The sequence below is a fragment of the Struthio camelus genome, chromosome 4 (genome assembly GCF_040807025.1).
Source record: "Struthio camelus isolate bStrCam1 chromosome 4, bStrCam1.hap1, whole genome shotgun sequence".
Lineage (NCBI taxonomy): Eukaryota > Metazoa > Chordata > Aves > Struthioniformes > Struthionidae > Struthio > Struthio camelus.
In genome coordinates, this window is record NC_090945.1 from 24306399 (window position 1) to 24323978 (window position 17580).

The 17580-nt window shown below is 40.5% G+C and overlaps 1 protein-coding gene across 2 annotated transcripts in view; it reads right to left on the reverse strand.

Annotated features, from left to right (window-relative positions):
• The window catches only part of EGF (epidermal growth factor), a 65620-nt gene that overhangs the window by 16863 nt on the left and 31177 nt on the right, over positions 1-17580 (reverse strand). Inside the window, exons 11-20 of one of the 2 annotated variants that reach the window (XM_009665410.2) lie at positions 17312-17448; positions 15236-15384; positions 13494-13598; positions 11552-11775; positions 7892-8059; positions 6899-7048; positions 5709-5858; positions 4962-5078; positions 3828-3953; positions 1227-1346 (exon numbers count right to left, since the gene is read on the reverse strand). In XM_009665410.2, coding sequence (XP_009663705.1) covers positions 1227-1346; positions 3828-3953; positions 4962-5078; positions 5709-5858; positions 6899-7048; positions 7892-8059; positions 11552-11775; positions 13494-13598; positions 15236-15384; positions 17312-17448 — 1446 coding nt within the window. The remainder of the gene's footprint in view (positions 1-1226; positions 1347-3827; positions 3954-4961; positions 5079-5708; positions 5859-6898; positions 7049-7891; positions 8060-11551; positions 11776-13493; positions 13599-15235; positions 15385-17311; positions 17449-17580) is intronic. The other variant, XM_009665412.2, reaches the window with a different exon arrangement.

Genomic DNA, 17580 nt, shown 5'->3' on the forward strand with positions numbered 1-17580 from the left:
CACTTCCTTGCCTACTTTGGTGCAATAGTATATCTGTAGGTCAGAATCCAACAAGGCAAAGAATTTCTAGCAGGATACACTCAAGTGCTCTTGCACACTTTTGTCATCAGTTCTGACTCACACTATTTTTATTGCAACTTCACCCCCAATGGCATTTGATTTTTAACATTTCATTTGCAGTGGAACTGTCATGGCCAAGTACTTAAATGGAAGGGCAAATCCCAGGTGTGACTGCATTCCATGAAGAAAATTTCAGCAGGCTAAAAGAGCTTATTAGGTAAAGAACTAAAACAGTGTGTTAACACACATGAACACATGGGATCAGATTTACAGCTGAGGGAACTAGAGAACTTTACTTCTAAGTCATATGTCATTTAAAATCATCATTTCTAGGGTGACACCTGGAACTACTGAAAGCTTAAGTATCTGAAAAGTGGTGGTCAGGGTGTGAGGGGAATTCTGATATGTATTCTACTTATAAAGCCGCAGTTTTCTTCCGTGTTCTGCAGAAAGAGATCTGTGACAATCACACAGTGTCCCTCTGTCATTGGACAGCTGACCGGTACGAGATAAAATTCACCCCTACGAGGAGGGCTGATGCAGAGACAGATGATGAGTCAACTCAGTTCCCCATTTTCAGAGAACACTGCCCTCACACTGAAGCATGGAAACGAGGGTCAGATATTCACCAGTGCTGATGCTGAACCAGCTCCCTTTGTTAAACTAGTAACCAGATTTTCTGGAGAGCTTCAGAGCTCTTCTGAAAAATTAGTCACTTACTCAATCACCTTCCTGGATCTGAAAGACTAGCTCATTCTGAATAATGAAATGGGACTTCATTTATGCACAGTTCTGGTGCTAGCCTTCTGCAGAGGGAAAAAAGGAACAGAGATTTGAAAAATGTGACACAGCCCAAAATCAACTCCAAAAATGCGCTAAATGTTAACTCTAAGGAGCACTTACTTCTGTTCTAGTTTGCAAAGGGCTTTAGGCAGACATGTCATTACATTCAGACAGCATAAATTAGAGCTGAACCTAACACACACGCTTTCAAACTAATCTCAGATCTAGTGTCCTTAGTTCATCTCAAAACAGCTGTCTGCAAAACAGCCTCCAAAAGCAATGCTAAATGGATTCACAAGCTGCCCAGTATGTAACAACCTATCTGAGAGCACAGTTCTTAGTTAACGGCCACCTCAGTTTAATTGCTCACTCCACTTACTTACCACAACTGATACCAGTTCCAGAAACATCACCAGTGCAAGAGCAGGTGTAGTTTCCTTCTGTATTTGTGCAGGTTATGTTCTCTCCACAAACGTGGGACCCCATCTTGCACTCATCAATATCTGTCACCCAAACAGTCTGCAGTTAGAAGAATGAAACGCCTCAGAGCATCAGTTAAAAGGGGCAACAAGTAGCAGCATTACAGTCTCCCAGCAGTGGGAGAAATGCCACAGAGCATCCCTCTGCAAATTTCCCTTTGTAGAAAGTGGAACAGAAGAGCAACCAGCATGCTTTCTAAGCCACGTAATCCCATCCTCCCCAGCCTCTCAGCGCATGCTGCACTGCTGAAGCATGACTCCACAATGAAAAGGAAGGAAAAACCTTCCCACAAAATATAATGGGTACAGAAGAGTTGAAGAGAAGACTTGTTTGCACTAGATGTATCCTCTTGGCGTTTCCAGTCCCAACTCGCACCCCTGTATGTGTACCACAGTCCGATCAGTTGGCATTCTTGCATTGAGACAGCAGAAGGGCATGGGAGTAGGGAGTTGCCCACTCCTGTACTACCCACCTGGTCCAGCCTAGACAAGAAGTCCAGATAGAAGGAAAGCGTCCAGAAACCTACAAGTTTATCTAGTTTATGCAGACACTTAAATGAAGTAATCCTCTGAATCACTATGAAGAGGAATGCCTAATTAAATCTAACAAGAGTTTTCAGGCCTAGTTTGCTCAGTCTATGTTAGGCTCATCTATACCAAAGAGGAGGTATACCTGTAGGCCTCCTCCACCTCTCTCTCACATCCTACTGTGCACCCTCACCCTGCCTCCACACCTGCTCTACCACAGCCCACAGGGAAAGCTCCTACCAAGCCAGCATTCACCCACTATGGGTTGGCACTTGTACTGCGACTTGCCTTGAGCAAGTACTTATGCACTCTCCTCAACAAAGTAAGAGTTGAGAATTTTGAAATGGTTTACGTATCACAGTCTGGGATCCTCTGATTTATTCTATGAACCGTCAGCAGAATACATGTACAAGATTTACTCTGGGGAAACAAAGACACAAATCTACTATCTCAATTTGTGTGAAATTCTTACTTAAATCACTGGGACCTTTTCTACAGTAAAATTAACAAGATCCAGCCCAAAACAGTGAAGAAAATTCAAAGCAGTTTTAAAAGTAAAAACAGAAGAACAAAACTATTGCAACATATTCCAAGAAACGTGATTTCAACAAAACAACATGGATTCTTCTTGCACTGTTTCTAGATAAACTGGCAGATTTCTGGATACTGTTAAAAACACACAAGCACCTAAAACCAAAGCACAGAATCCCTTACATACCTGTTTCTGGCTCTTTATAGTACATTTCAACTCATCTAATTCAAAATTAGTTTCAGTTTTGTTTAGCTCATGACAAGACCTTATCACTTATAAAACACTGTGAAAACGTATCTGACCATATCCTGGGCTTAAAACTGCAGGCAGGGAATGGATTGCTTTTCAATAGTGGTGTTAGGTACCATAATCATTCTTGCTGAGCAACTATACCACAGACTGTGAGAGCCCCGAGCTGCCCCAGGACATAGATATCCAACAGAACTTGGATGGCAACAGAAGGTTGTCACTGCTGTCCGCACTCCCCAACATCCCCAAGGACACGAGCTCTGGACCTCTGACCTATACAAGCAGAACACCTTCTCGAACCCCCTGCCTCTGATACTTTCCACATCTTGCCCATTATTAATAATATCACTCTTAATTATTTAATTTTCCTTTTCTGCGCTGAAGAACCAAAGTGCAGTAAAGATTATGTAAGAAACAGGTCAGATTTAATGGGCTTTGAATTAGACTACCAAAAAAAAAAAAAAAGAACAACAACAAGTGAGAAGCCAAGACTCTCATACAGCTCTGAACAAACTGTGCGCTACTTGCATATTGGGAAAAAAAAGCTTCCTGTTCCTCCATATTTACTGCTAAAAGGTATTAAAAAATTAAGACATATAGGAAATGAACTAAAGACCTGGCATTAGAGCTGGATGGGAGAATCAGTCAGTCTGATTACTAACACGACTCTAAACGTACTCAAGTTGTAAGTGTCAACACCCTGAACCTCATGCGTATTAAACCAACCTGCAATTATTTGATGAGTATTATGACACACTCAATATCTACTTTCGTTTATATTCATGGCAATGATTTCCAATAAATCTGTACTGGTTCACCCCCATTTCCCTCCTCCCTTCACTCTTCCTCCCTCTCTTGCTATAGCTACCAAAAAGAGTGCAAACAATGAGAGGAAGTATCCATTGAGAATTAGAGGCTTTCCATATTGATCAGTTTCTGAGGTTGCCACACTTCAAACAGGAGGGAAAGAACGAGAAAGGAGAAAATGATATATGCCTGCTGTTTGGGGAGAGACCCCCAGCCTATTGTTAGCAGGCATGCACCCACCACGTTTTTCAAAAAGAACCAGGACAGATCATTATGGACATTTGACAACTCTGCAGCTTGATGCAGAGTTAGCCCAAATCATTAGACATTTCTTTTATTCATCTGTCACTGCCTCTCAAACACACCACAACCCTCACACATTCCCTTACCATAACAATGGAGTCCATCTCCAGTGTATCCCTCCAGGCATTTACAGACATAGCCCCCTTCAGTATTGATACAGCTTGACACATTTCGATTACAGCGGTCCATTTTCACAGCACACTCATCAACATCTGCAAGAAAAAACAAGGAGAAGGGACACATTGGTCATGAAGCCATTAGGCAAACCATTAAAAAGAAATTACATGTCATGAATTTCCCTCAGACTACACTGCTACTTGTCATTCGTGCTTCTGAAGTGAAGGGCCTTGTGTCCTTATTTTTGGTCTGAAATTTGAACAGAATGTTCTAAAGAGCCTAAGAAAGTCAACCAGATACACTCAATCAAAAGCCTTGATGTTCCACAAGCACCACTTGCTTCAAAAAAAAACCCCAGTTCAGAGGGTATGACCCAATTCTATCCTGATTAGCTTAAACCCTACTCAGATAGAAGTATCATGTTAAGAAAAACCACTCAAACTAAAGAAAAAGGTATCACAGCTCATCCACTCTCCCTACCAATTCTTCTTCCTTTACATAGCAACATTGACTCCTGCGAGTTTTCATGCTTTGCCACCAAAGGATAAATTATTTCGTTTCAAATGCCTTCCTGCCTTGGCCTTTGTGAGAGAATAAAGTGCCTCCATTGACATTTTATGCAAGTCCAAACACTGGTTTTAAAGACCACTTTGAGCAATGTATTGTCTGATTGTTAGAGTCACTTTCCAGTGCCAGAAATAAACAAGAACAGCCTTTTACATAATCATTACATCAGAAATATTAACCTTTAAGAGATTTCTCAATACATAATTCTAGCATGCATCAACTATCATGTCATATTTGAGCTTTTACAATTAGATAACTTTTTACAAATATTTTATGCTTGTATTCCTATTATTCCCCTTATTGCTTATTAATATTAATAGGATTAGCACTCACAACTCAGGGGAAATTAATGCACGTGATAATTAGCAATTTCATCTCACATGCTCTCCGCTCACCATCCTTTTCAAAACAGGCAATCCCATTGACCTTTCTGTGATAGCTCATGTAGCACAGCTACCAATATGAGAACAGATATATTTTCTTCCTGCCCATAATTCTATAGATATCCAGAAGGTTGTATTAATGTTTTTTATTACCATAGCATGATTTGCCCTTCCTGGTAAATCCTTTCAAACATTGGCACACAGCTCCATCTTCCAGCAAGACACACCGCGCACTGAAATCACATTCTAGTGCAGTGCAGTCATCTTGATCTACAGCACAAAAAAACCCAAAAACCACTAAATGCATCTGAACTGATTAAACGAGGTAGTGTATTTAAAAAAAAAAAGAAAATAACAGAAAATAGGGTCAAAGTTTGAAACACAGCTCTTCACAGTTAATGGTGACAAGCCAATACAATCACTAGGGCTGTCGTCTTTGTCTAGATGAAGTTGAAGCACTGTGTAATATTGAGATTTCTGAATATTGTAAGAAAAACCTATCGTGCAATTTTGTGATCTAGGGTCACTGAACATATGTAGAATTCGGTAGTTTTACTTGCCATTGTGTTCAGAGGTACACAGCATACTTGCCAAATCTAAGGGAGAGAGGGACATCGCACAAGTTGTTCCAAGTCACAAATGTTCGTTCTTTAGGCCTGGCTAATACTGTCAAGTTTTGTTGGCACAGCAAAGGAACATGGAGAAAAATAAACAAAAGATCGGTTCTACCTGGCATAATTACAAAGACCCAGCTTGTTGTAAGAGATTTAGCATAGATCATGAATGCCACAAGACTTCACAGGGAGCCTTTCTTCCTCTAAGGCCTATGATTTCTTTCTTTTCTATAAATGAGTTCAGATCCTCACATGAAGTAGAAGGCAGTAAATCGTCATACTCTACCTGATATCATGATTTCAGCCATCAGCAAAACATTGATTTGCTGCTTTTCCCCATTCTCAGAATCCTCGAATATTCTACTACTTTGTGTGCTCTGAAGCAAGGTCTCCAGTGTTGGCACTGGCACTGCCTTCTTATGCACAAAGACATTGCCTGAAAAGGACATGCAAAAGGTGACACAGACTGTTTAAATCTACTGAAATGATTTCCTGATTGCCTATCAGCTACCTGTACTTTCTGATAATCACAACGATTTCCTTCTAAAATAAAAATCATTTTCCGCGCAGATTGGCCTGTTTCTGTTCCACCACTAAAACCACTCACTGGTGGATTTTCTCAAATATAAAGGACAAAGAATGGAATTTGCTGCCCATAGTATTTGTCAGCACTGCAAATCTCTCTTTTATGGCTAATACGTCAAAAGTAAAATGACAATGGTCCGACAACAGTCCCAGGACAATATCCCAGTTTTTCTTAAGGGAGATTTGTTCTACTCGCTTCTTGTGAACTAAAGGAATTCATGAAAACCCATCTTAGATGCATGAGTCCTCCAGAAGGCAGTAGCATGTCCAGATAAGAACCAACATATCAGCTGTTTGATCAGAGGAAGGAGAAAAAGGTGGACAGTGGCAGCAGCGCTGCCATTTGTGAGGCTAGGGGTGTGTTGCCAGAACACAGAAATATAAGAACAAATGGAGATGGAAAGGCTTAATTCCGATCCATCTCAAGAGGAATAGTAAACTATTTTCCACTCTCAAATAAGTATTAGCACTTTGTAAAATGCTCTGTTGTTCTTCCTATAATATGTAAACACAGACAACCATAAGCTACTATACATCTGGAACATATCATGTCAATTAGCTTAATATTTTATTAGTGGAGCTTGTGATGTTTCTTGTAAGAGCCAGAAATTGTCCTTGTCACAATACCAAAGAAATGGAAGTAACGCTATCCGCACATGGGAAAATTACGTCACATAGTTTAAATGATTCAGCCTCCCTGGGAGAAAGGAAAAGACCAGGTAAGCTGCAGTGTGAAGAAATAAGAAAATGCCTGTAAAGGAAAACACATATTATTTTCATTCCTCAGAGAAACTATAATTAATTATGTAGCGCAAGGTGAATATTTTCTGATGTTATTTACCAGGATCCTTAAGGTTTCTTGGGGTCTTTTTTGGAACTAGAAGATTGTACCTGCTATTGTGTTAGAAGCATTCAGTGCGTGACAGGTTTTTCCATCTTGACTTTTTCCAAATCCTCGATGGCACGAACAACTGGCAACTCCAAAACTGTTTTCACAGATCTGGTCACAACCTCCATTCTCATAAAGGCAAGGATTTGCCCCTGATGCAGAAAGATAACAGGGGCAACTTAGTAAGCTGCAAGTTTGTAGCTTCTTCAGTTAACATCTCCTCTTGGCTGTGCAGAGTTGGAACAATTGGAAAACAGTAAGAACTGACAAAAATTAGAATGTCCATTTTGTTAACAACAGATGCATACAGTAAAGCATTGATACTATTGCCTAGCCTTTGCCAAGAAAGCAGATTTGCATACTCTCTGTCAAATACGTGTATCACATTGTTTTTATTTCCTTATCTCTCCTGTAAGATTTGGAGTCATAACCTTCCCTTAGGGAACATTACAAAGGATAGGGAATCTGTGATTATCTTCTCTCAGTCACAGTCCATTGAGTTTCCTGAGGGTTTTTTTCCCGCTCACAGAGAAATTGCTCCCAACAGAAAAACCAAGCAATTTGGCCCAAAGCGAAGAAAGATTTTTTAAGATTTATTAACGTCATTTGTTACTACTTGTGCGTGAGGGAGTGATAATAAACTCGATTTTATAGGAACTACAAGACTGTGATAGCCTTGTGGCAATTGATCAGCATCTATTCTTGGGCATAACCACAAATAAGAAAGATGTCAGTACTCCTGGGACGCACATGCCCAGACTCCATTCTGAGTAGAAGACATCATCTAACATAAACACAATGGAGTATTAACATAAAAAACAGTGGAGTAACAAACTTCCAGTGACTTCAATGAACATCAGTCTAATTATGCAAGGCCTTTTAAGGAGCCTATTTCTGAGAAGATAAACCTCTCCCCAGGGACTTCTATTCTATCAACATCAGCGAACAACTAGAAGAGGCTGGAAGGGAATGACTGCTTAATTTTTACAGTATACCTGGTTTCGCCAGAGGATGAACTACAACCATTGATGAGGGTCTCAGCATGCTGCCTCGAAGACGTACCCTGTTTTGGCCCATCTTCTTGTCCATCCTCATTAGTGATGGCCTAGCCCAGTCAGAAAACCAAAGGTGATCCTCAAACACTGCTACATCAAAGGGATGGCCTATAAAGGAACAAGATTCCTCATCTCCAAATCTTTAGAAGAGGCATAAGAAACCATATAAACAAAACCAGTACCTGCGCATACGTGTCCTTCTAGCATAGTGGCATAAACATAGCCACTCCTGCACTTTGATGTCTCGGGGGAAGGGTAAGTGCCCATGGATGATGGGCCACAGGCACAGGCACCTGTTATTCATGCTCTTAGCAGAGAAGGCTGTGACACATGCCAGACTCACTCCAACCTCCAGGCTGCTGGTGACCTCCAACCAGATGAGGCCCACAGGATACTTCTACCTCAGGACATCACCTTTTCCCAAAGTAGCTTTTGGGACAGGCCTTTCAGAAGTTGAGCGCCTCTTTCCTCTGCCAGTAAATGACCCAGAGCTGCTGAGGTATGTGGCTCCTTTCGCAGCGTTCTCGTAACAGAAAGGAGAGGAGCTCAAGGCATCACTCATCCTGCATAAATGTTGTTGGTACAGGGCAGCCTGGGAGCTACAAATTCTGTAGTCACTGACTTATGGCAGGACCCCAATGCGAGTGTGTGGTCTCTGCAAGTGCAAGAACACACACAAGTGCAATACAATGGTCCACATGTACATATAAATGCGCGCAGAGATTCACGAGCCCATTCATCATAGTCTGAAATTCAAGAGGGAAATCCACTTTCCATGCTTCAGTCAACTACCAGCAGTAGGCTGTGACTAGTTAGCAACTGTCAACCAGCTAACAAACAGCAGGCACAAACCAAAGGATGTAGCAGATCATCGAGGAAGCTTCCTCTCTTTTAACTGACAACGGGAATTTAGATACCAGCTTAGAAGAGACACCTAACAATTACATGGCTAACAATAGGTGAGAGTACATGGCTAACAACAGGTGAGAGAAATCCCATCCCATGTTCAGAATACAGTAATTTTTCCTTAGTAGCAGAATACTCTCTGCACTAGAAAATTTCAGATCCCCGGTTTGACACATGAGAGGCTCTGCAATTCAGAATCCAAAGGACACTTCCACGTATAAGGGCAGGCATACCTGTAGATATAAACACCTTCGCAGACTGACTGACTCTCTTTAATGTCACTGTCAGGGTAGAAATGTTGATTTGTTGATAGTCCAAAGGTGACCATGCATTCTTTCAACACAGTTAGAAATCTCCTGCTTTCAAGACAGCCTACAGGCAAGCTGTTTGCAGTGGAAGGTAAGATCACATACTGTTCTTCCATGGATATATAACTGGTCTCAGAGCGTGCGCTTCCTAGCTGAAGCAGGTTTGTTTTGTCCTGGTCCTTACCCACAGTCTAAATATGCACCTTACTTTGCACCACTGCAGTCTGAGCAACTCTGAGAGGCGTGTCTTGTAGCCACACAATTTATGCTCTGTGTTTTTATTACTGAATATAGGCCTCATTGACATGGAGATGTTCAACTGTAGTTATCAAAGTGAGATCACAAAAGGTATTAGTTTAAAAAAAAAAAAAAAAAAAAAGGTCCAGCAAGCAAGCAAACAAAACAGTAACAGATAAATTATAACCTTGGAGAAGGAATATGTGCTAGTATGTCATCTTAAATACACACCACAACTAAACAGAAAAACCACTCTATCTAAGAAAAGTTCTAAGACAATATTTAAGTGTTCTTGAGTGTTAAGTTTAAGAGCATATTTTTATTTTATTAGCATACCACTAGTACCACGGAACTGGGTTTAATCACTAGGCCTGTTTCTTAGCTCTATTTTCCATGAAGTTTGAGCAGGTAACCCAAGATCTAGATACTGTCTCCATCCAAACATTGATTCACGATTTTAGGATCTATAGCTTGCATTGTTAACAAACAACCCCCCCCCCCCCCGAGCAGCAGTTCCCTAACCTCTTCACTTGCAAATACATAAAGCATTAAAAATACAGTGCAAAGTGACCAGTGCAGATAATGGTTGAAAAGCTTCCTGGATCACATGTAAGCAGAACCCTTTTCCACAGCAGCGCAAAGCGAACACATTGCATAAACAAAAAGAGTGGCTACGTTGTTACTGCCTTGGGCAGGGGCCTACAGGCTGTTTTACTTGCAGCTAAAAATGGGATTAACAGCAGAGCAGGAGAGAACCTTACCCATCTTACATGCAGCTGCGCTGAATGAGCTCTCAGTAAAGGGCCACTAGAGGGAGCCAGTGTAATAAAAATTCAGGTTACAGCAGCAACAGTATGAACAGATGCAGCCTGCCCTTCCTCCAGGGTAAAACAGAATTCTGGTCTCAGTAATGGTATCTTCCGTCTTCAAACATCCATATCACTCTTTCAAGCCCACCCCTCCTTTCCCCTACCCTCTTGTTTCTCCTGTGCTCCTAACTCTCCTCCTCTGTTTTTTCCCCCTAAGACATTGTGCCATTCACTGTGGAGAAACACAGTGGAACTTTCAAGAGACTTTAAGGCCCTCCTTTGCAGACCAGTTGCAAGTGTGCAGCAGAACATCTGCAGCAGGGGAGAAGAGGGGAATGCTCTCAAGCCACTCTACTCCGCACTTTTGATGTCTTAAGAGACTGAAGAGCACTGCCTTCTCCAAGGTCTCAGCCAGCAGACAAGTGGGAGGGCATCTGACATGGAAGAACACCAGCCTTCCCAGAGTGGAGGGTAAACAGCAGCAGCTTAACACAGTGACACTGAAGTCTCCACTCATGGCAGTTCAGGCAGTGACACAAGCCAAGAGTCCTCATTTTATCCATGCTTTGCCTGCTCACCTCCAAAATAAATGTGGTCCCCAGAGAAATATCATGACCCAGAGAGATATCATGAGCAAAAGGCATTGTCTTCTCCACTAATTTGCCACATATGAGATTTTGAAATACAGTTTACTTAATATGAAATACACACCACATGAAATACAGTTTACTTTTAAGTGTGTTACAGCATCAGTTCCTCATTGCTAATACTTCTCTTCTCTTGCTCCAGAACAATATAATTACGTGTCAAACAATAGCAATCTCAGCAATAATGGCTACCAGCACCTTGCGTTAATCATTTTTCCATTACATATCCATTGTGTATTTAGAATCTTCCCAGTGTACAACACTGCGCAGCTGCAGGTTCTTTGCTCAAAGACCTTAGCAGCCAAGACTGTTTCTCTTCCAGCTTGCATCAATATAACTTCACTGGCATAACAAACACAACAAAATCTGAATTAAACTAAGCAACCATGCATGGAACAAGCAAAACATATTTTTAATTTTAACTTGTTTTCATTTTTCTGATGAAGGCAGAGAAGTTCTCTGTGCAATGCAAAGTGGCTGACTAATAAAAGCAGAGAGTATCAAAACGCGTTTTGCTACAATAAATAAATAACACTTCAACTGGTGTGAGAGAATGAAGGATTAAGCAATCCCATTAACCTCAGCAGAGTTGCATGGGATATACACATAGCCACTGGCCCGTAATTCACATGCACAGTCACATATCCATATACACCAAGCAGCAGTAGGTAATTATCAACCCCGAAGCCTCACCTACATCATTCTGTGCAAGAATTCGACGATCAGAACCATCCAGATTTGCGCTCTCAACAACTGACTGTTTAGCATCACACCAGTATAACTTGTCAGCTAAGTAGTCAAGAGCTATTCCACTAGGCCATACCAGACCAGTGCTGGCTATAACCTGACGATCGATGCCTTCTAAGGAAGAACTGTCAATCCGGGGATTGACCCCCATGTCCGTCCAGAATAATCTCCTTTAGGGAAAAAAAAAAAACAAATAGAGGAAGTCATGAAGTAAACATTTGTCCTCCACCCTGCGGAGTTCTTTAAAAGCAGAAAGATCAGATCAGAGGAACACAGGCTTGAAGCATGTAAGAAAAAGTGCACACATGAAGCAAATATATATTGGTTGCTGATCTTTAAAACTTGTCAAAGATTCCAGATCACTGTTCTGGGGCTCACATCTTTGCTATGTTTATTCGCACAAAACCTTTGAAAAACAACTCTCACTTCTGCTACTTGCCAAGTCTTCATATCTGCTTTTTGCACTTTCCATGCAACTGATGATAGCAAACCAAGACAACAGAAGACTTGGTGCACTAGCCAGCCATTCTCCTAAACAGAGGTGTAACAATGCACAAATGGAACCAGAACTACCCATCACCTATGGAAAGAAAGCCAGAGTCCTGTTGTTTTTTTTTTTTTTTTAAATGAATCAGTAACAGGCCTAGTATCTTTTTTTTTTTTTTTTAATAAAATCATGATTTATGGGGAGGGGGGAGTCTCTCACTTTTCAGTCCTGACTGTTATGCACTGAATGCTTAGAGTTTTTGGAAGAACAGAACAAGACAGCAACTCAAAACAGTGACAGCCAGAATCACAAATTTTGAAATTTGGACTCTAGTCTTTCTGCTCATTATCTGCCTTTGTCAGGTTTTCTGACCCAGATTCACTTAGCTTTATTTACACGAACAGTTTTGCTGTAGTCAGTGCAGAGATCAGTATTCTCAATAGTCTTGCATGTGCCTCAGATTACTCTTTAATACTGATTTTACTGTTACAGACATATCTATAATGTCTGTAGCTTAATAAGGCAGGTTTTAGTCACATTTCCTCCTCCCTCTCCCCTTATAGCCTTTGCTTCAAGATGTGCAAGCTACCTGCCCCTAGTGATAATTCAAATAAACCAGCTTCCTGAGCATAGCTACTCTGAAAGGTTTTCCTGTAAAATACCTCTCTCATGTTCCACCTCTACTGAGAGATGCTTTCAAACCTTTTACGCCCAGAGTGAAGCTAACAAGACATCTCCTCTAATCTGGTTTCACTCGCCAGTACTTACTTACAGCAGTATCCAAGCATCAAAATAACTCAACAGAAGAGTTCTGCATCCCTTCAAAACCATCCTACTAGAGCTACATTGACTGAAATCTTTGGGGTTTTGCCATTAATTACACTACATTCGTAGTTCTAAATGTTCAAATTTTCTACGATCATCTCAGCACTAGATAAAGAGATCCAAGGTATATTTAAATCAACGTTTCCTCAGAGACTGAAATATGACCAAAAAAGTCCTTTGTAAGTACCACTAGTTAAAAGTGACTGCACGTTCTTCACATCAACATATATAGAACCAGAAAAGTGATCTTTCTGTTTGGTAGTACAGTGCTTACAACAGTCAGGGTGACATCAGTTGGCTTGTGTTTTTCTTAGTTTAAAATCTACACAATATCCTTAATGCTTCCAGTAATTTTTTTAGATCTACATTAGGAAATAAATGTGTCCTGCAATCTTCCCCTGACTCATAATGGCAACCCAGTCATAAAAGGCTGCAGTTTACATAACTCCGCTCAGCAACCGCTATCCTAACGTGAGGCCAATGCATTTTTTGTCTACCAGAAGGGCAAGGCTGGCGTGTTCGTTTTTAAAAAGCTTCCCCAACTATTCCACAGTTAACTATATTTATCATTCTTACTTAGCAAATGGGTGAACGGCAATCCCTCGGGGCTGGAAGATATCCTCCCAGATGATCATTTTTCTTTGCATTCCATTCAAATGGCTCCTTTCAATGCATGCTTTCCTGCAACACACATGGCACTGTTACCTTTTTAATTACCTTCTTTAGTAGAACATGCTAAGTTTTTACATTGCTTTAATTTAACACAAAACTGTAATAAATAACTTTGCAAAGACAGGATTTATTGCCCGTGTTTTTGTTTGGCCTGACCCACCTGTCACCTAGATGCACACAGACACACCTGTATAGTTGTTTTCTCAACAAGTAATTCATGCTACAGCCTCGTTATCTGGTCCAGGACATGATGATAAAATACGTGCTGCTCTGTAAAAGACCTTAAGTTCTCCTTTTTTGGGTAAATAGAGAATTGAAGTATAATCACTAACAGATGAATGTTAGCTTTAAAGGGAGTCAGGAGGAAAACAAGCTCCTGACTGAATGCCACTATCAAATGTGTAAAAATGTTTTTAAATAGTACTTTTATATAGCATTTTTCACCTAGAAATTTCCAAGTAATTTATATATTATGTCTATTTTAGAGCAAAGAACGAAGCAAAGGTCCTTATGATCACTCATAAGATCTATGGCAGAGTCAAGTATAGAACCCTACTTTGCCTGTCTTCCAATTCAATTTTTTCCAGAAAACTGCAGACACTTACTTTTACAAACTTCATTTTGCCAAACAAATATCAGCCTCTACCTGAAAACATATAGCCTTTCACACCTACATCAATCTGCAAAGAAAGGCTAGGATGGAAAGATGGAAAGAGAAATAGATACATATACATGGAATACAAATAGGTAAACCCAGTCGGTAAGAAGGAAGTGACAGATACAAATTCACAGCTCCATCCTTGACGCCTGTGTTGTAGAGACAAGTACCACAATTTGCCATTGCACAAGACACATTGGCATATTTATTCAGGAGTGACCGTGTAGGCAAGATTGTTATCTATCGATAAGTAAGAGGACCATCAGTGTACACAACAGAGAGGGAGGGCGATGTGAATATTTAAAAATCACTTGTTATTGACTAATAAAATATGGGTTATACTGAAGCATCATTACCATTCTTCAAGGAGTCATCACCATGCGTTCTCACCTGACACTGCCTTTTTATCAAAGGTTTCTCTCTGCATGTAAGGTTAGGTACCACTGAAATGTGAGGTCATACTGTCTGCCAGTGGTTGTTCCTCTTATCAGGGATAATTGACAGATTGTCCATTAGCTTAAGGAGGCATGGTTCTAGTCATCAATAATGTTGACTTCTGTCTAAGATCTACTTAGTGCAGTAAAATTCATTTTATATATATGTGTGTGTGTGTGTGTGTGTATACACACACAGGCATGCAGTATATGTGTATGAGTGTACACATATATACACACAAATAAGTGTATGCACATATACATATATACATATATATATGCAGCACGTGCTTTAAGATCCTTGCAATCGAGTCCAAACCCTTGCTTCTTGGAAAGATAAGGATAAAAATACAATAGCAGACTCAAAGTGAACTTCCAGCATTTCAGTTTTAAAAGATACTTCCCACTGTATATACTTGAGATTACAGCTATCTAATCAGAATGCGAAGCACCACTGAATTTAGATTAATATTTCAGCTATTCCCACATCACCGGTCATTTATTCCAACTATTTTACGGCATGCTTCAGCATAAATGCACTGTAAAGCATGTACCCTCTGTCTGTCCAATACAATTTACGGTTAATCCAGTCCACAGCAAGTCCCTCGGGTATATCTATAGCTTCATGAACAACTTTTTCGCGATTTGAGCCATCCAGATTAGCTCGTTCAATCCATTTCAAGGCAGTGTGGGCAAAGTAAATCTGTGAAGAAATAACAGATTAGATGTGAGTACTTCCCATTTCACTTTCTGGTCTATTTCCCTGGTCTAATAGTCCTAATCCGAAACAACATTTTCATTTTGAAAGTTCCCCGAATCATCTGGTCACAGAAGGGTAACTACCTGTGATCCCTGATCAAATAAAAAGGCACTTATCCATCAGCCAGGATGACTTCTACATGCTGCTTGTACTTAGCCATAAATCCTCATTGCCCTATATACAGTCCCCTGAATATCCTATGATTTTATTGCTGTAAGCAGCTACCTCTCATGAAGCACAGCTGATGAAATAAAAGGAGCAAGTAAAAGGAAGCTTGTTATCATTTAACTGGCTGCTCATTTTAAAAAAGAGGATGGGGGAGGAGTAGTAGTGTATGTGTCAAGGAGCTGTGAGAGGGATAGAAGCATAGTTATTTAATTTGCTTCTGTTCCTCCTTTTTCAGCCTGTGTATATTTTAATTTCTTATCAAGTGTCAACCCCATAAGGCTCCAACGTTTCCTGGAGAAGCTTCTCAGGTGTGGGTCAAAATAAAAGTTCTCCACTGATGGGGAATTAGGTTTGTGTTTCCTGGGGATGAGCAAAAAAAATATCCTCTTACATTTGGTATCTAGAGGGAATCAAACATTGCATGGCAGAACGACATACAAAATAATACTGTTTTATTGGCAAATGGTAACAACAAAACAAATAATTTTGCTTTGACACTATTCATGAGACCAAACAAAGCAAGTGGGAGGTCTCTAGCTTTGAACCAGCTAATTCAAATATGAGAAGTTGTCTGACCATGGGAGCACAGAACTATGTTGATCTAATTTACTATGTACCTCAGTTCTGTACCACCAGGTCTAGACTGCCAGAGTCTAGCTAAACCACTGCACATTACCTCATCTCTCTACACTGCACTTCAAAGCTCCCTAAAAAAGCGGAACAAAAGTGCATCCAGTGTCATCAGATCAATTGATTTAGATGCACCGCAGCACAGAACAACTGCTAGTTCCATGACAAGACCCTATTTTGGGAAGAAGTGGCAATGTTCCAGCAGTGCCCAAAATGATCCTCCTGTAAGGCAGATTGGTAACATTTCAACTTGTTTAACTGTGTCCATCCAAGCCTTGATGCGTTTCCAGTGACTTAAAGGAGTTCCTCATTAGCCTTCACTGTACTGCCCAGTACCTTTTTGTATGACTTTCACAGGGTAAGTAATTCTTATCATGGGGAAAAAAAACTGTCTGCTACAGAAGGTTTAGCAAAGTACAGCTGAACTCCTATTCTTCCCTATTCTCCAGGCAAAGCGTAGGGTACTGGGATGAGGCTGCACATACAAACAGCTCTTTATGCAGAGAAGAATCCTATTTCCAAAAGGACTGCCTTGTAATATGAGGAACACATTTCCTAAGAACAATAAACCCATCAAGAGTTCAGCAGTTTAATTCAATAATGTCAGGACATAAGGATGTAATTTTTGTTAAGATTACTCCAACATTTAGTATGGGTTGTGGGATGTAGCTGTACAGAACAAAAGATGCTGCTGTCTTTTACAGCTACCCAGTAAAAAAGCAAACAATGTATTTTCAGAAAACGGTACTGAAATCTCAAGGGAGAAAGCAATCAATCACACAGAAGTTCTTCTCTGAAACTGCATTCAGGCCTACAGTGAATTTAGAAATTCACCTTCTCCATGAATTAGCCTTGTCAACATATGAAGCACATTAAATCAGTAAATAAAGGATGAAACTCTTCAACTAGTGTTTGGAATCCTGTACCAGCTGTGCTCCTGGACAGGCAGCAGAAAAACAAGCAGCACAACATGTAATCTGGATTCACTGACAGTAGAAAGGTTAAGACACATGAAAGCCCAATCCATTTGTCCTTGCAGCACTTCAAAATCCTCTCATTTTTAACGCCTTACCTTATTTTCAATCGGGTCAGAGTCCAGTGCTAAGACTATTCCCATCTGCCAGTCAAGTAAACTTGCATAATCTGTTCCATCAAAACTGATTCGGCGGATGTCTTGGCTATTTGCAAATAACAGAAACGGCTTAGGTCCTGTTGATGAAAATTTGCACGTACGTTAATTCCATCAGGTTCCAAGCGATCTCTACACTGCACTGCTATCTAAGATGCTCAGTGTGAGACTGACAGCTGCTGCATATCTTGTTTCTCCGTGTTCTCTTCACC